Genomic DNA, 14557 nt, shown 5'->3' with positions numbered 1-14557 from the left:
TGAAAGCATTTTTTTTAAGGTTTGAAATATATATAGTTTTCTTTATTATAAAAGTTGGTCTTGGTTTGTAGATTTACATCTGGGTATTCCTTTTATATTCAATGAAAAATTATTTATAGAAAAGAATTTGGTATTCTATATCTAGTTTTATAGAATGAGTTGTGTTTTGCATCCACATTCGACTACATGTTTAAAAATACAAGCTAGCATGAAAATTTAGTTTAGTTTAATTAGTTTATTCAAATAAATATTTATAATTAGTTTATCGTGGCTCTATTTTTATTCCTTGTCTTTTTGGTTGGAGACCTATACCAAGTATTCCTTCGAAATCTGCTTTTTTTCCTGGTGGCATTGATATCTTGTACTTTTGTAATATAGCTGTGAAGTAAAGGAAAAGTTCGACTTCTGCTAAAACTTTACCTGGGCAGGATCGCTTGCCTGAAAATAAAATTTAATTTTTGGTTAGATATAATTAGAATTAGACAATGCTAAAGATTTGCGCAATTTATTAGGTAAAATGGTATTTGCTTAAAAATCTATTGAAAATTGCAGTTTTAACAATGTTCAAAGTTAATGATAATTTGTTTTAATTATATTTGACTACCATTTCATACTATATGTCAACCATACTAAAGCTGAAATAATGCATCTTTTATGACAGTTATACTTGAGCTGGAAATAATTTATTTAGTATGCCAATCCTGCTAGGACTTAAAATAGTGTGTTATATTGTTTAAATTTATTTGTAGGAGAATAATCCAACCAAATTTTGACATTCAATGATTCCTAAAAGAGAGATATAAGAATTCTGTCTGTGTTACAGCAAGATTTGAAATTTAACAATATTTGAAAACTGAGAATATCGTTATTTTTTTAATCTTAAAATATTATTTTTTGAAATTTACCAATTTCATGATTCTTTTTTATTAAATAAGCTGTGCTAAATTCACTGACAATATTTTTTCAGAAAAAAAATTATTTTTATCTTTATTTATCTTTCACTCCCCTCTCTCTCTTATATATATATATATATATATATATATATATATATATATATATATATATATATATATATATATATATATATATATATATATATATATATATATATATATATATATATAGGGAGAGAGAGTTTTGTAAGAACTTACAATAAGTATGAAAATCGGATTAGAAAATTACTTATTACTTTATTTTTGTTGCTGACGCAACAATACATTATTTATTGATTGTAAAGCAATAAATAAAATATTGCAGTACTGAGTTCATATTTAATTCTATTTAATTAGTTCTAAATTTAATGAGATTGTATTAAGAATAAGTGTGTATATGCTTAAAGAAATGTTAGAGATTTTTTTAATGGAAATATGTTAGTTAAAGAGAGAATCCAATTAAAAAATTATTACTAAGCATTTTTTATTTCTTTTTATGTTACTTGTAATGGAAAAAAAAAGAGATAAAGGAATTCTTATGGAATTCTTTATGTCCTCTCTATCTCTGTCAACATGCACTGCACAATGTTAATTTTTTAGAAATAAAAATTATAGTTTATTCTTTTACCAATACGTACCTGTAGAAAAAGGAATGAAGTATTCTGGCTTTATCAGTTTTTTACCGTCTTTACTTAAAAATCGTTCAGGCTTATAATCATGAACATCTTTTCCCCAAAGAGTTTCGTCATGGTCTGGAACATACAAGACTGCTAAAACATGCATATCTTTTGGAATGAAATAACCTTTCAGTTCTGTATCTTTCAAGGTGCTAAAACAGAAATATAACAAGAAAATAAAATCATTAAAAAGATAATTTTTGACTCACTACTGTACTGAAGCTAATTTTTTGAAAATAGAGCACTTCCTATCGGAGTGTAATATATTTTTAAGGAGATTATTATTTATTATTAATTAACTCGTTTTTTTTAATCCTCAATTTGATTAGGTCATAACCATAAAAAGCACTCGGGAGTTCACTAAAACCATATTCAGAGTGTTCTTCAATCATATTCCTTAATGCACGAATCCTTATCAAAATTGAAGTTAAACTATGCACTTAAGTTGCGAATGAATAATCAATTGATTGAAAATAAAATAAATCATTTGTAAAGAAGGTGGTACTAAAAACGCTAGAACCGATTTGACGGTGGATTCCAACCTGAAGTTGTTTGCAATTAATATTCACTTTTCCTCTCTCCTTACTTTCCTCCAGGAATAACTTAATATTGACTTTCTCTTTAATTATCCTTATAGTGATTATATATATATATTTACAAGATTTTATTAATCTATTCGTTTTCCACAACTTGATTGGGTCATAGCCATAAAAAGCACTCACATACATAACATATATATATACACTGACTGAGCAAAACTCATGGGATACCCACCTAATATCTGGTCGGGGCCCCTGTGGCCCTGCGGAGTGCAGCGATACGGCGTGGAAGTGAGTCTGCAAGGCTCTGGAACACGTCCGGAGGTAGTTGGCACCACACATCCTGCAGAGCGGCAGCCGATTGTGGCCAGTTCGTGGGTTCAGGATTCAATGCCCTGAGCCTGACGTCGAGGGCATCCCAGATATGTTCTATGGGGTTCATACCAGGACTTCGAGGTGGCCAATTCAGTCGTTGAATCTCACCCGCATGCTCGTCGAACCAGGCACGGGCGATATTGGCGCGATGTGGGGCTGCGTTGTCATCTTGATACACAGCAATGTCATCAGGGTGTTGAAACATGACAAAAGGGTGGAGATGGTCTCCAAGCAGCTGAAGATACCACTGACCAATCAATGTGGCATCCAGAACGACCAGGGGGCAAATTCCATGCCACGAAAATGCACCCCACACCATGACTGATAGGCCACCGGCCTGTACTGTGCCCACCTGGCATGCTGGATCCATCGCTTCGTGCGGTGTGCGCCACACACGGTGCCTCCTATCAGCATGGAACAGTTGATAACGTGATTCGTCAGACCAGATCACGTTACGCCACTGTTGCAGTCTCCATCCGTGGTGATTGGTGGCAAATGCGCGCCGAATTGTTCGATGACGCTGAGTTAGCAGTGGCACACGTGTGGGGCGTCGGCTCTCATACCCGAGAACACGCATGTTCAGACGGATTGTCCACTGGGACACGTCTCTATCACGACCAGTGTTGAATTCAGCCGTGATTTGTTGCACATTTGCTCTCCTATCTCGAGTTACCACTCGTCTCAGGTTTCACCTGTCTTGGTCATTTAGGGCCTGTGGACGCCCGGTATGGTGTCTTTTGTGGACTGTGACACCCTCATTCACCCATTCTCGGTAAACTCTCGACACGGTTGACCTTGGGAAGCCGAATTCCTGAACCACTTCCGAAATGGAATGTTCCATGAGTCGGGCACCCACAACCATGCCGCGTTCGAATGCCGTCAACTCACGACGACGTTGCATTTTACCTGATCACTCACACAGACACTTCAAGCAATGTCTAACACACAACTGAGACCGTCGCGGAGGCCACCAGGTGGCGTTGGTCACACGTGCTGTCCATCCACAAATCAGAGCCCTGCTATCCCATGAGTTTTGCTCAGTTAGTGTGTCCCGCAGTGGACTGATCGCTAAGACACGGTTCCCAGCAGATCACCGAAGTCAAGCACCACTGGCTGAGGTCAGTGTGCGGGTGGGTGACCATTTGGATCAGTCTGCGTAGGGACCGAGGGTGTGCGGTATTGATCCTCGTTAAACTGTGCTACCGTAAAGTGCTCGACTTCGGGCGCAGGTCGTCGGGCTACCGAAGCGGGGGTGCCATCCCCTCCGCAGAGGATCAAAATTTTGATAGCATGTCTTTGGATCATCCTCCGGGATGTTTACCAGACCGTCGCCAATAGCCCATTGTGCAGCTCTAGTGCGACGTAAATTAACAACAACAACAGTCAGTGTATACTATATATATATGTAATTTTCTTTGCAAGATTTTCCCTAACTTTTATTGAGGAGCACGATGATTTTGTGTCACTCTGTCTATATCCATTCCCTCATAATGATCAACGAATAAAATTAATTTGCTTTTTTTAAAATCTTGTGCCTACATGGTTAAATTTTTCTTAATAGGGGGTATGGTCCCCTCTTACAGAAATACAGGCATTGCGGCATGATTTCATACTTGAAATAAGGCAGTTTATCATTTCTTGTGGCAATTGGCCCCCATTATCTTGTGGCAATTTCATTCATTTCTTCTCCAACAAGTGTAACGCACAATCATGCACGTGTATTAAAATTGTTGAATGGTTATTTGTTTTATATTGTATCAATGTATGCACATACCAAATTTCATTAAAATCGGTTCAGTAGTTCTGGAGATAATCGACCAAGTCTGCTAATTCTTTTAAATTCTTACACCTGTATGCATATATATTGTAAAATTGGATATGTATATAAAGTTGGTATGTCAAGTCGAGAATCAAATGTTTCTCCAATATAAAGAGAACCTTATCTTATTCTTTTAGAGAGAATCCTATGGATCACTTTAAGTAGACTTTCAGACTAATCAAGAGTTTTGATTAGATTATTTTTTTTAAAGTATTATATTAATAGAATTCGTATAAGTTGCCAAACAAATGTGTAGTTTAAAGGCAAATATTGAAGTAACTAATTTATAAAACTTGTTCTCTGAATATGAGCTAAAAGCACACGCATTTGTATAACAGATTTTCCGTCATTTTTAATTTAGAACGAAATACAAGGACAGTGATAATTTATATTCCAGCTATGAGTAGCGATAACATCTAAAATAAATCATTAAAATAAGTTCCGTTTCTACTTACGTTTCTTAGAATATTTTAGATAGATTTCATATTTAAAATACAAAAATTTTAACTAAAAAATTTATTATTATGACTTAGGAAATGTTTGCGAAGTTCAACTGTAAATTTTGCTTTGATCGAACTGTGTCAAGTAATACATAGTTTCGTGCTTCAAAATACATACTAGAGGAACCTCGGCGTTTATAACCACGTAAATAATAGTAAATACGTGAATTTTTTTTTCTGTGTTTAATATACACTGGTGTGCAAAACTTAAGCAACAAGTGGTTTTTCGGCCGCAGCTTCCCAACAAAGTATAAGATAGCCATGAAATTGCAGTATAATATGCACGCAATTCAGTCGAAAGATTATTTGTATGCAAATTTTAGAAATAAAACGCCGTAGGTGATGTAAGTGTACGTAAACCTTGTGGGTCGGCTCGCGCAGGTCAAAGCTGTGATAAAAGGATGAAGAGCACCGTAGTTAAAGACATTCGCTGCAAGTGCAAGTGATTTGTTTTGTGAAATATGTCTTCAAGAAATCATTTAGACGACTTTACTCGAGGAAGAATGATTGGGAAGCTTGAGGAGGGGCGTAGTGAGACCAGTGTCGCTGAAGAGTTCGGGATCAACAAAAGTGTTGTTTCTCGTGCTTGGAATGCCTTTAAAACTACTGGTACAGCTGTTCGGAAGATTGGTGGTGGCCGTCCAAGGAAAACAACACCAAGAGATGACCGTTACATTGTCCTCCAGGGGAAAAGAAACCGTTTTCAGTCAGCGAGCGCCATATCTCAGCAACTGAGCACGGTCACAGGACGACAAGTATCAAGATTTACAGTGGCCAGACGCCTCCACAAGGGTGGCTTATTTGCTAGACGTCCTGAACGCTGCATACCTTTAAAAGTTAGCCATCGGCGTCACCGTTTAGAGTGGTGCAGAGAACACGAAACCTGGACACCTCATCAATGCAGTCGCGTCCTCTTCACAGATGAGAGTCGTTTTAGTGCTACAAGCGATTCTCAACGTCAGTTGATCTGGAGAGAGGTTGGACAACGATTTCATCCCGATAACATCGCGGAAAGAGATCGTTACGGTGATCCTGGAGTTGTTGTCTGGGATGGCATTATGTTGAATGGGCGGACTGAGCTTCAGATCTTCGACCGAGGTTCTGTAACTGGAGACCGCTACTGCAATGAGGTAATCCTACCCCATGTGCGTCTCTTCCGAGGGGCCATTGGACCAGACTTCATTTTTATGGATGACAATGCCCGGCCACACCGTACTGCTAATGTTCAAGAGCTACTGGAAAGTGAAGATATCACACGAATGGATTATCCAGCTTACTCTCCAGATCTAAATCCCATAGAGCATGTGTGGGATGCATTAGGGAGACGTCTTGCGACACGACAGTATCCTCCTGGTAACACCCATCAGCTGAAGAATGCCTTAAAGGAGGAATGGAGACGTTTACCCCAAGAACTCCAGGATAATCTGGTGCTTAGCATGGAGAGACGATGCCAAGCAACAATTACAGTAAGGGGAGGGCATATCCCATACTAGGGAACATCTGCCAGTTGTACTTACGCTTCTTCAGGCAATCATGTGTAACGCCACTATATGTCAAACAAAGCCTTTTTTTGTTCCATACCCTACTTTAAGCTTTATATTCATTTCTGCGCCATTATTCTTTTACCATCGTTTAAGTACAAAATAATGTACATCGTATTTGAATTTCATGTCAATCGGATGATTTCTTGTAGAGTTATGAGAAAAAACACACTTGTTGCTTAAGTTTTGCACACCAGTGTAGTTTGATATGTTGTGGAGTTGTGTACAAGCAGCTGAACTCGTTTATAACAGTTATTTAAGGTGTACTAATCGAATAATAATAATTTTCATTCATCTGATAACACATTTAAAGTTAATATTCTTAGAATAAGATTAAAATTTCCTTACGATCTCATGAGATTCAAAGGTATAATAGATTTCCATCGCATGAGTTCGCATACGGCAGCTTCGGTGTATGGCATTTGGAGATGATCTTCATACGTGGGGAAGCGATCTCGTCCTATAACGTCATCGATCTCCATATGTATTTTTTTCTGAACCTCTGGAAAACCCGCCATGACCAGGGTCATCCAGTCTACAGATATTCGAATCGTTTCACTGCCAGCTCCAAAGAATCCACGAGCTAAATCCAGCAAAACTTCCCCTAGAAATTATTCAAAGCTATGAACAATCTTTTTCGTTGTAAAGATATATCAAATTGGAATTATATTTAGATTTTCTGTGGATTAGCGATCGGATAATGTTTTGTATTTTTGGAGAAAAGGGAACCATATTCGCTGAAAATATTTTAAATGACCCTTTAGATAAGAATTTATACCTTAACTTTTTATTTCATCGATAGAGATTGATATGATATTTAGGAAGAATAGAAAAGAAACCAATATTGATTGGAAAGCATACGATTGAAATTTTTGGTGCAATTTGGAGCAATATTTAGGAAGAATAGAAAAGAAACCAATATTGATTGGAAAGCATACGGTTGAAATTTTTGGTGCAATTTGTGCGATAGTTTAGGCACATTTATCTACAATAATACCAATCATTCATTTCATATACATCTCTTTTCCTTCCATCGTTGAATATGTGTATTTATTCATCCAAGCAATAATTTTTAGGGTACAAATGACATGCCTAAATTTAAAAGTAGAGTAACACGAAGTGTGAGTTAAGGCTTGCTTTATTGTTATCTATCTTCATGATAAATGACTTTAACATTTAGGATGGGGCTCGCAGAAAAAGAACCTCAAAATTATTATTTTATGATCTTTATACCAATTGATTTAATTTGTATATGTCTATGTAAATTGTTCGGTAAAATAAAAATAAAAACATTTCTCGAAATTTCAAATTATCGTCTACCACTCCTTTATAATTTCTCAACTATAGTAGATATTTCTATAATTAATTTCTCCTAGAGGTAAATAAAAATGGAAATAAGAAATTTTGCTTCTCACTATGAAATCCAGTATTTTGTCCTTCTCTTTTCTTGACTTCTATAATGTATCTATCCATAAAGTCCCGGATGTTGTTTGGATCTAGAGTTTTTTCATGTTCCTCCATTTCTTTCCTGAAATAATTACCAGATATTCTTATTATTTTACATAACTAATCTCAAATTATCTTCTTGCTTAAATTGTATTAATCGTAAATTAGTTTTTTTTCTTTAATATTTCATAGAATAAATAAAATTATTTGCTTAACTTTGACAACGTGATGCAAATAACATAAGCAGGTTTTCTAGGATTTATCTTAAAAATGTTATACATTCTAAAACGTTTATAGTTTTCTTTCTTGTCTCCATTAGACATTACAACTTTTGAATCCAATTATAGGATTTTCACATAGCAAGACGCGGTATTAATGATTCCATAAGCAATGTACTTAGAACATATTTAAAGTCAAGAAATAATTACATAAACGCGTTTTCTCTGGATAAATATATCTTTATTTCGGATGCTTGGAATGTTTTGTTTTCAAGTCGCTATCTGGAAAATATGGTTTCGTTAGGAGAGAGCTGTTAGAAATATCGCCTGGATATTTGGAAATTTGAACGTCTTTTTTCTTGTTTTCTCATGTTTCTTAAATTTACTAGTGATCAAAAAGTTTTTCGGACAGTAAGTTATAAAAATTATTACACAATTTAAAACCACGTAATTTTAAATGACAAAATCCACAAAAATTATTGATTGATATGAACGACTCAGCATTTAATTTTAAATGTTCTTTATTTAATAACTTTTTATTGACTGAAAATAGTAATTTTTTAATGAGTAGTTTGTTTTAAAGATTTTAATTATTAGATCTTATGATTATATGCATTTAAAGACATTTTAAATGGGTTTAACTTAGTTGCATGCAAAGCGAACATGGTTTACCAAGCCTTATAAAATTGCATGGTTGTCTTCTGGGGCTGGGGAGCGTCAATGAATAGGCGGTAGAACCTTAAAAAGTTTCCTTGATATTCATTTTAATCATGTTCTAGAAAACCATAAACCAGAAATAAAAGTAAATATATTGGCAAAATCAATATTTAAATTCAAATGACAATATATGCAATAATTTCATTCAAAAAATGAAGGAAAAAGAAAGAGCAATTTTTTGGATTCGAATACCTGGAAAATTCTTTTATTCCCTCAAGAGCTCTACTCAGTTTTCCATTATTTCCAATTTGCAGATATGTCATTATAGCTCTGGCCCATGGAAAGAACATTTGCCATCCAACTGCTCCAGCCAAAAGACCAACATTGCCAATTAATTTGTCCAGATTTTTCCTCCTCGGATCGTCGTATTTCATCCGGCTTCCATAAAGCAGAGAGGCTATGTTATTTGATACACTTGAAGCAAGTATATCAGATATTTTTATCGGTTCACTTCTTTGTTCTTCTATTCTCTCTAACATTTCAATAATTTCTTCCTACGGTAAAGAATGTCTTTTATTTAATTGCTGTGTTTTTGGCGAAAAACAATTTCGTTAAAATTTACAAGAAAATGTAAATAACTTTTATACTCGAATAGTATTTTGTCGAGTGTGTGGATTTAGAAACAAGTCGTTTCTTATAATGGTTTTAATATTTATTATAAATTATAGAAAGATAGGTTAAAAATTGATTAAAATCAAGTTTACTTTAAGTTGAGCTTTCATTTTGGTATAAACAAAACTTAAAACATGAACTTCTTTTGCTTCTTCCACTAAAGAAAAAAAAACTACCGAAACCTTTTTTGCAGCATACTTTCCACTAATTGATTCAAGCAAAAGGAGATTGAAGTTTACTTTCAGTTGAGCTTCTATTCAGGCTTTTCAGAAATCTAAATTATGACGCACGTGTAGTGAAATTCTATTTCTTTCCCTCTAAAACTTGTCTTTGGAAAATAGAAAAATTCGATTACCTTTTTTGCAGTGTACTTATAAATGTTTGATGTAGGCAACAATAAAATGAAGTTTATTTTAAATTAAGATTTCATTCGGAAATTGACGAAATTTGAATCACGATGAGTAGAGGTGTGATCTACCTATTGCGTTCTGGGGCCACAGTATTAAATTCAGGAGGTTACGAGCGTGACACTGCGCTAGATAATATTAAAAGATATCAGTGGCAGGAAAAGGATAACAATTCTGTGTAAGTTACTGCTTTTTTCTTAAATATTTTTTGTTAAAATTAGAAATTGAGTTTTTCTCTTGGATCATATTAAGTTAACTACTGTTACAACTATATTCATTATGCATACAACAAGAAAACTATCATAAAAGTATTTATTTATTGTGGAAAATACTGATTGCTAGCTTATTAGTTTTGTTTTTGATTTCGTAATTTCATCGCTTCAAACTATCCATAATAAGTTGAACTGTATGTTTCGTATCATAATTCATTATGATGTTTGTTCATACCGCTGCTTTCTCGTTGCAAAAAAAAAGTAGAAAAAAAAGCTGTATGACTCTATTTTTCGTAAAAATAATTCTCCTTTTTGAGCATGTTCTCTTCATTACTTTTTCAACTTGCCATTACGTGTACTAAGACGCAATGCATCTGAAATGAGTTGATTAACTGAAATTGCTGTATTGCAGCACCTGATTCATTTATAAGCCATTGCGGATAAGTCCTTGTTTTATTTACCTCAATTTGTTCAGCTTGCATGAAACTTCATTCTTGCAAAAGCCATTTTAAAGTAAAATTTTGTGAATCGAGTTGAAGCTTAAAAATTATTATTTCTTCTTTCTATCTAAACAAAATACTTAACAGACTAATATGTCAAACTTTTATGCATATACATCATCTAAATTAATTGTTTTTTTGCAGTCTTTTGTACTTGTTTTTAAACTGAAGAAGATGATTTGTCGGATCGCCAAAATATCCTCAGCGGAGCAATAGTGGCCGCGGGACAGGCTAGAAGATCCTTAATGTAGAATATCCTTTTTTACCTCTCTTTTCTGAACTAATTAGAGTTTTATTTTTGGAGTATGTTTTTAAATTTCTAATTCAAAACAACAATGAAATTGAGTTTACTTTAAGTTGAGCTTCCATTCGGGTTTTCCCAAAACCTAAATCACGGAGAGCATGCAATGAGAACCTTCTCTGTTCTTTCCATCCTATACCTAAGAAAGCACCAGTTCCTAAACAGGATTAGAGATAATTAAAGATATTATATGTACCTTTTACAGTGAAGGGGTTTTGCAAAAATATTTTTGTAAAAAAAAGGGTTTTGAAAAATGGGTTTTGTAAAAGTATTTTTAGCTATTCAATGAAAAACAATTTATAATGTTCATTTAAACTATTGGTTGGTTACGTTATTTATGAGGGAGTATCTTAGTGGAATTTTCAAAAAATCCTTGATTTTTTTTTCATAATTCAATAGAACACACATGTGATAGAACTTAATCCTTAAAGAACCTTTGATCCACTCGAATTTTTTCAGAAATTCTTTGTCAGAGCGTCTGCTTGTCAAACAGGTCTCACGCAAATTATATTTTAAATATCGTATTTTTAAATCGTTTTAATCGACTTACACCATTTACCCTTTGGCGCAGATGGGACACCGGTGTTCCTTTTATGTATTTTTTTCTGATGCTTTAATTACACTCAAATATTTTCCAATACATAAAAAAACAGTCTAATAAATACTAACAAAATATGTTAGATCATCGAAATTATATTTGTACATAAATATAAAAATTTAGAAAAAAGCAGTTAGAAATTTTTTTTTTCATTCATATTCAAAAATTTATCAATAATCGGTTTTTTAAATTAAAAAAAAAACTCTCAATGATGAATTACTGTTTTTCTTAAATCCAACTTCGAAAAGTTTTTGTTTGGCAGTGAGTCGTGTGTGGAAGATTTTGAATCTGAGGCGAATGCTTTTTACGAGATTTAATTTCACAAATATATGAAGATATTAATTTTCTAAATTTTGGAGAATGGTGCATTGATCAGGAAACTGTTTCTTCAGAAACGAAGACAATCTCGTTTAACTATTTGTAATAAGTACTGAATGTGATTGTTTTTTTAATCCTAATTAAGCTGTTACTCGTCTTAAAAAGTAGTAATGAAATGATGAAACCAATATTGAATAATTAAAGTTTATAATACTTACTAATTGTTTCGTCACTCAATTCGAAAGGACCATCAGCTGGTCTACCCATAAAAGCATCTTCAGCAAAGGCTTCCTTTATAATATTAAAGTCACAGAGAACAAGTATATCCACGCTGCCTAGTCGAATTCTAAACAAGTTAAAAATGAATAAATCAAATAGATAATGACACATTAATAATTTTACTTTTGCAAGATTCTATGCGATTTTATTTACTCACTTCTAGTTTTTTCTTTTTTTTAGTGTATTCCACATACAGAGATCATAACATAATGCCAAATACGAAAATACATATTTTTTTCCTTGATTTTTCAATAGCACTGACAAAATATATAATAAAATGATAAAGGAACTAGTTTGGTTTGTGTTTAATGATCATTAGAATAACAGGGAAATTTCCATGGTTTTCTCTATAATGTAACTCAAAAGCTAATATGTATCTTTTGCAAGTATGGTTTCTAAGACCGACCCATAGTATCAAAAATATTTTGAGTGTTCCAATGAGACATATATTTTTCTTTTTTTATCTTTTGTCTGCTGAATTAAGTTCCTAAACTACAAAATGAACGATTAATTTTCCCATCTCTTTAGAGTGAGCAGGATCTTGTTTTAAATAAAGTGAAAAGGAAAAAAAATGCATACGGCCAGGTCAAAAACTTTCTATTCGTAAAAATTTCCAATCTCAAAAAAATCTTCCCAATCGTTAAATGAATGCTATACTTATTCATAAAACACAAAGGACCTCGCGCAAAGCATTTTAATCTCTTTCAATTTACTTTCTTTCATATTGGCCGAAAATTTAATACGTTGTAGCAATTCAAAAGATTTTGAGCATAAGTTCTGATTGACACAAAGTCCAAAAATGGATAGTTTCTGAAATACGAAGCCTCAAACATAAGAGGTATGGGCAACGGTTACAGTGGTGAAAGGTGCTTGAAGCGTACAGCCTTATTGGCTTAAATGAATGCAAAGAAGTAAACTGTTAAAAATTTCTCGGAAAAAATAGTTAAATAACAATTTATTTAACTGTTATTTTACCATATTCTAATAAAATAGTAAAATAACCACAAATAAGATGGTATTCAAACTGTTAATTGCGAAAAAATCGTTTATTAAGTGCTTTCACTTAATGCGGTTAAACAGCCAGAATTTTAATTGCACCAATTAGACCCACCTAATGATGCCACTAAATCCTTTGCTAATGGCTAATCTGCTCAATTCTATGACGGAAAGAACGGAAGAACGTTTTCACCACAATAATTTCTCAATTCCCTTCAGCACATGAAGAGTTTCCTGAGTCCTGCACTCCCTAATTTTTGACTCTGAGTTATTAGAACACGATAATCTCATTCACGCATAGATCAATGCTGCCATAAAGCTGCTGAGCTATCTACAATGTATGGTTAAATTTCTTTTGTCATGGCTTTTTAACAATACTAGTTGTAAACGGTCTCAAAACCGTGAAAGTACAAAAAATCATTTACCAAAACTCTGCGGTTAATTAGATGGACTGACTACGACCAGTTATTTTACCATAATTTTAGAATGAAAATTCGAACAGTGTAATGCGAGCTACTCATTTAACGTTAGACGTTCTGACTCGCTACTAGCTTTTTTCACTACTTTCAATGCTTATTTAAAAGTTCATTTACTAGCTTTTTTTTTCCTTCAATTTTCTTGGTTAATGCTAATGACATGAGAATTACTATTTATAGTTTGAGGCTTCGTATTTCGGAAACTATCAATTTTTATACTTTGTGACAATGAGAATGTTTTGAGCTGTCGCAGATTAAATTTTCAGCCATTTGGCACAGAATTAATTTTCCATAAGATTTTTGAAGGGGAATTTAACTAATTTTCTTAATAAAATTCTGAAACATTGCAATTTATACACTGTTAATAATAATTGTACAAAAAATAATATTTTATCTATAATATTAATAATTATGATTAATTTTTGGCCTAAATTTTCTAAAATGGAGTTTGCTTTTAAGTCAGTTGAACTGCATTATATTGAAATTTTCAATTAAACTATACAATTAATAATTCATAATAGGATTGACAATATTGGTTTTTTCAAAAATGTTTTCTCATTTAACAAAAAAGAGAGGATTTTTTAATGAAAGCAACTTACTTGTAAACTGGGCCGTATTTTTTAGCAAGCTCTTGCAACTTGATGTATGGCTTTTTTGTTAAAAATGGCAAATATCCAACGAAAGGTAATCCAGTGGGTCCAGGCAGTGACTTTTTATCAGACTTTTTTCTGGTAAGCCATGCCAGAGTAAGGAAAATAATTAAAGCAGCAAATACTAGAGAAATAATATCCATTTCGCTTTAAAAATTGTTTTACAATTTTTTCAATTCAATCATTTATTGTTTTTATAGGAGCTTTATGGACTATAACTTATCTTATCACTAGTCTGTTTTTTAAATGAAAAAGAATAGCAATTTTTGTTTTATCTTATGTTTAAATCAAAAATTGAGATAGAGGAAGTTATATAAAAGAGTTGCTTTGAGAAATAAACTAGGAAACCGATATCTTATCAATGTCGATATGTTTATTCTTTTATTTTTACAAACGCTCTATAAGATTTATACTATAATTTTAAAAAAAATGTTTTAAATTGAA

The 14557-nt window shown here is 33.1% G+C and overlaps 1 protein-coding gene across 1 annotated transcript; it reads right to left on the bottom strand.

Annotated features, from left to right (window-relative positions):
* Positions 1-215: 215 nt before the first annotated feature.
* LOC107457104 (cytochrome P450 18a1) lies at positions 216-14479 on the bottom strand. The gene is made up of 8 exons (XM_071181469.2): positions 14063-14479; positions 11931-12058; positions 10847-10953; positions 8957-9258; positions 7799-7911; positions 6732-6987; positions 1571-1761; positions 216-438 (listed from the first exon to the last, which is right to left on the bottom strand). Exons 1-8 carry the CDS (start codon positions 14254-14256, stop codon positions 263-265), a joined length of 1467 nt encoding a protein of 488 aa, XP_071037570.1. The 5' UTR covers positions 14257-14479; the 3' UTR covers positions 216-262.
* Between the last annotated feature and the right edge of the window lie 78 nt (positions 14480-14557).

Source organism: Parasteatoda tepidariorum, chromosome 8 (genome assembly GCF_982258835.1).
Source record: "Parasteatoda tepidariorum strain Cologne lab strain chromosome 8, Ptep-v5.0, whole genome shotgun sequence".
NCBI classification, from domain to species: Eukaryota; Metazoa; Arthropoda; class Arachnida; order Araneae; family Theridiidae; genus Parasteatoda; species Parasteatoda tepidariorum.
Note: the sequence above shows the minus strand (reverse complement) of the source record. Positions and strands in the feature narration are given on the sequence as shown.

Coding starts and splice junctions, on each gene's coding strand:
- LOC107457104 (XM_071181469.2), bottom strand. CDS start 14,256: ATGGATATTATTTCTCTAGTATTTGCTGCTTTAATTATTTTCCTTACT. Junction 1,762..6,731: donor CCTTTGAATCTCATGAGATC/GTAAGGAAATTT, acceptor TTTCTGTTTTAG/CACCTTGAAAGATACAGAAC. Junction 439..1,570: donor CTTCATTCCTTTTTCTACAG/GTACGTATTGGT, acceptor TTTTATTTTCAG/GCAAGCGATCCTGCCCAGGT.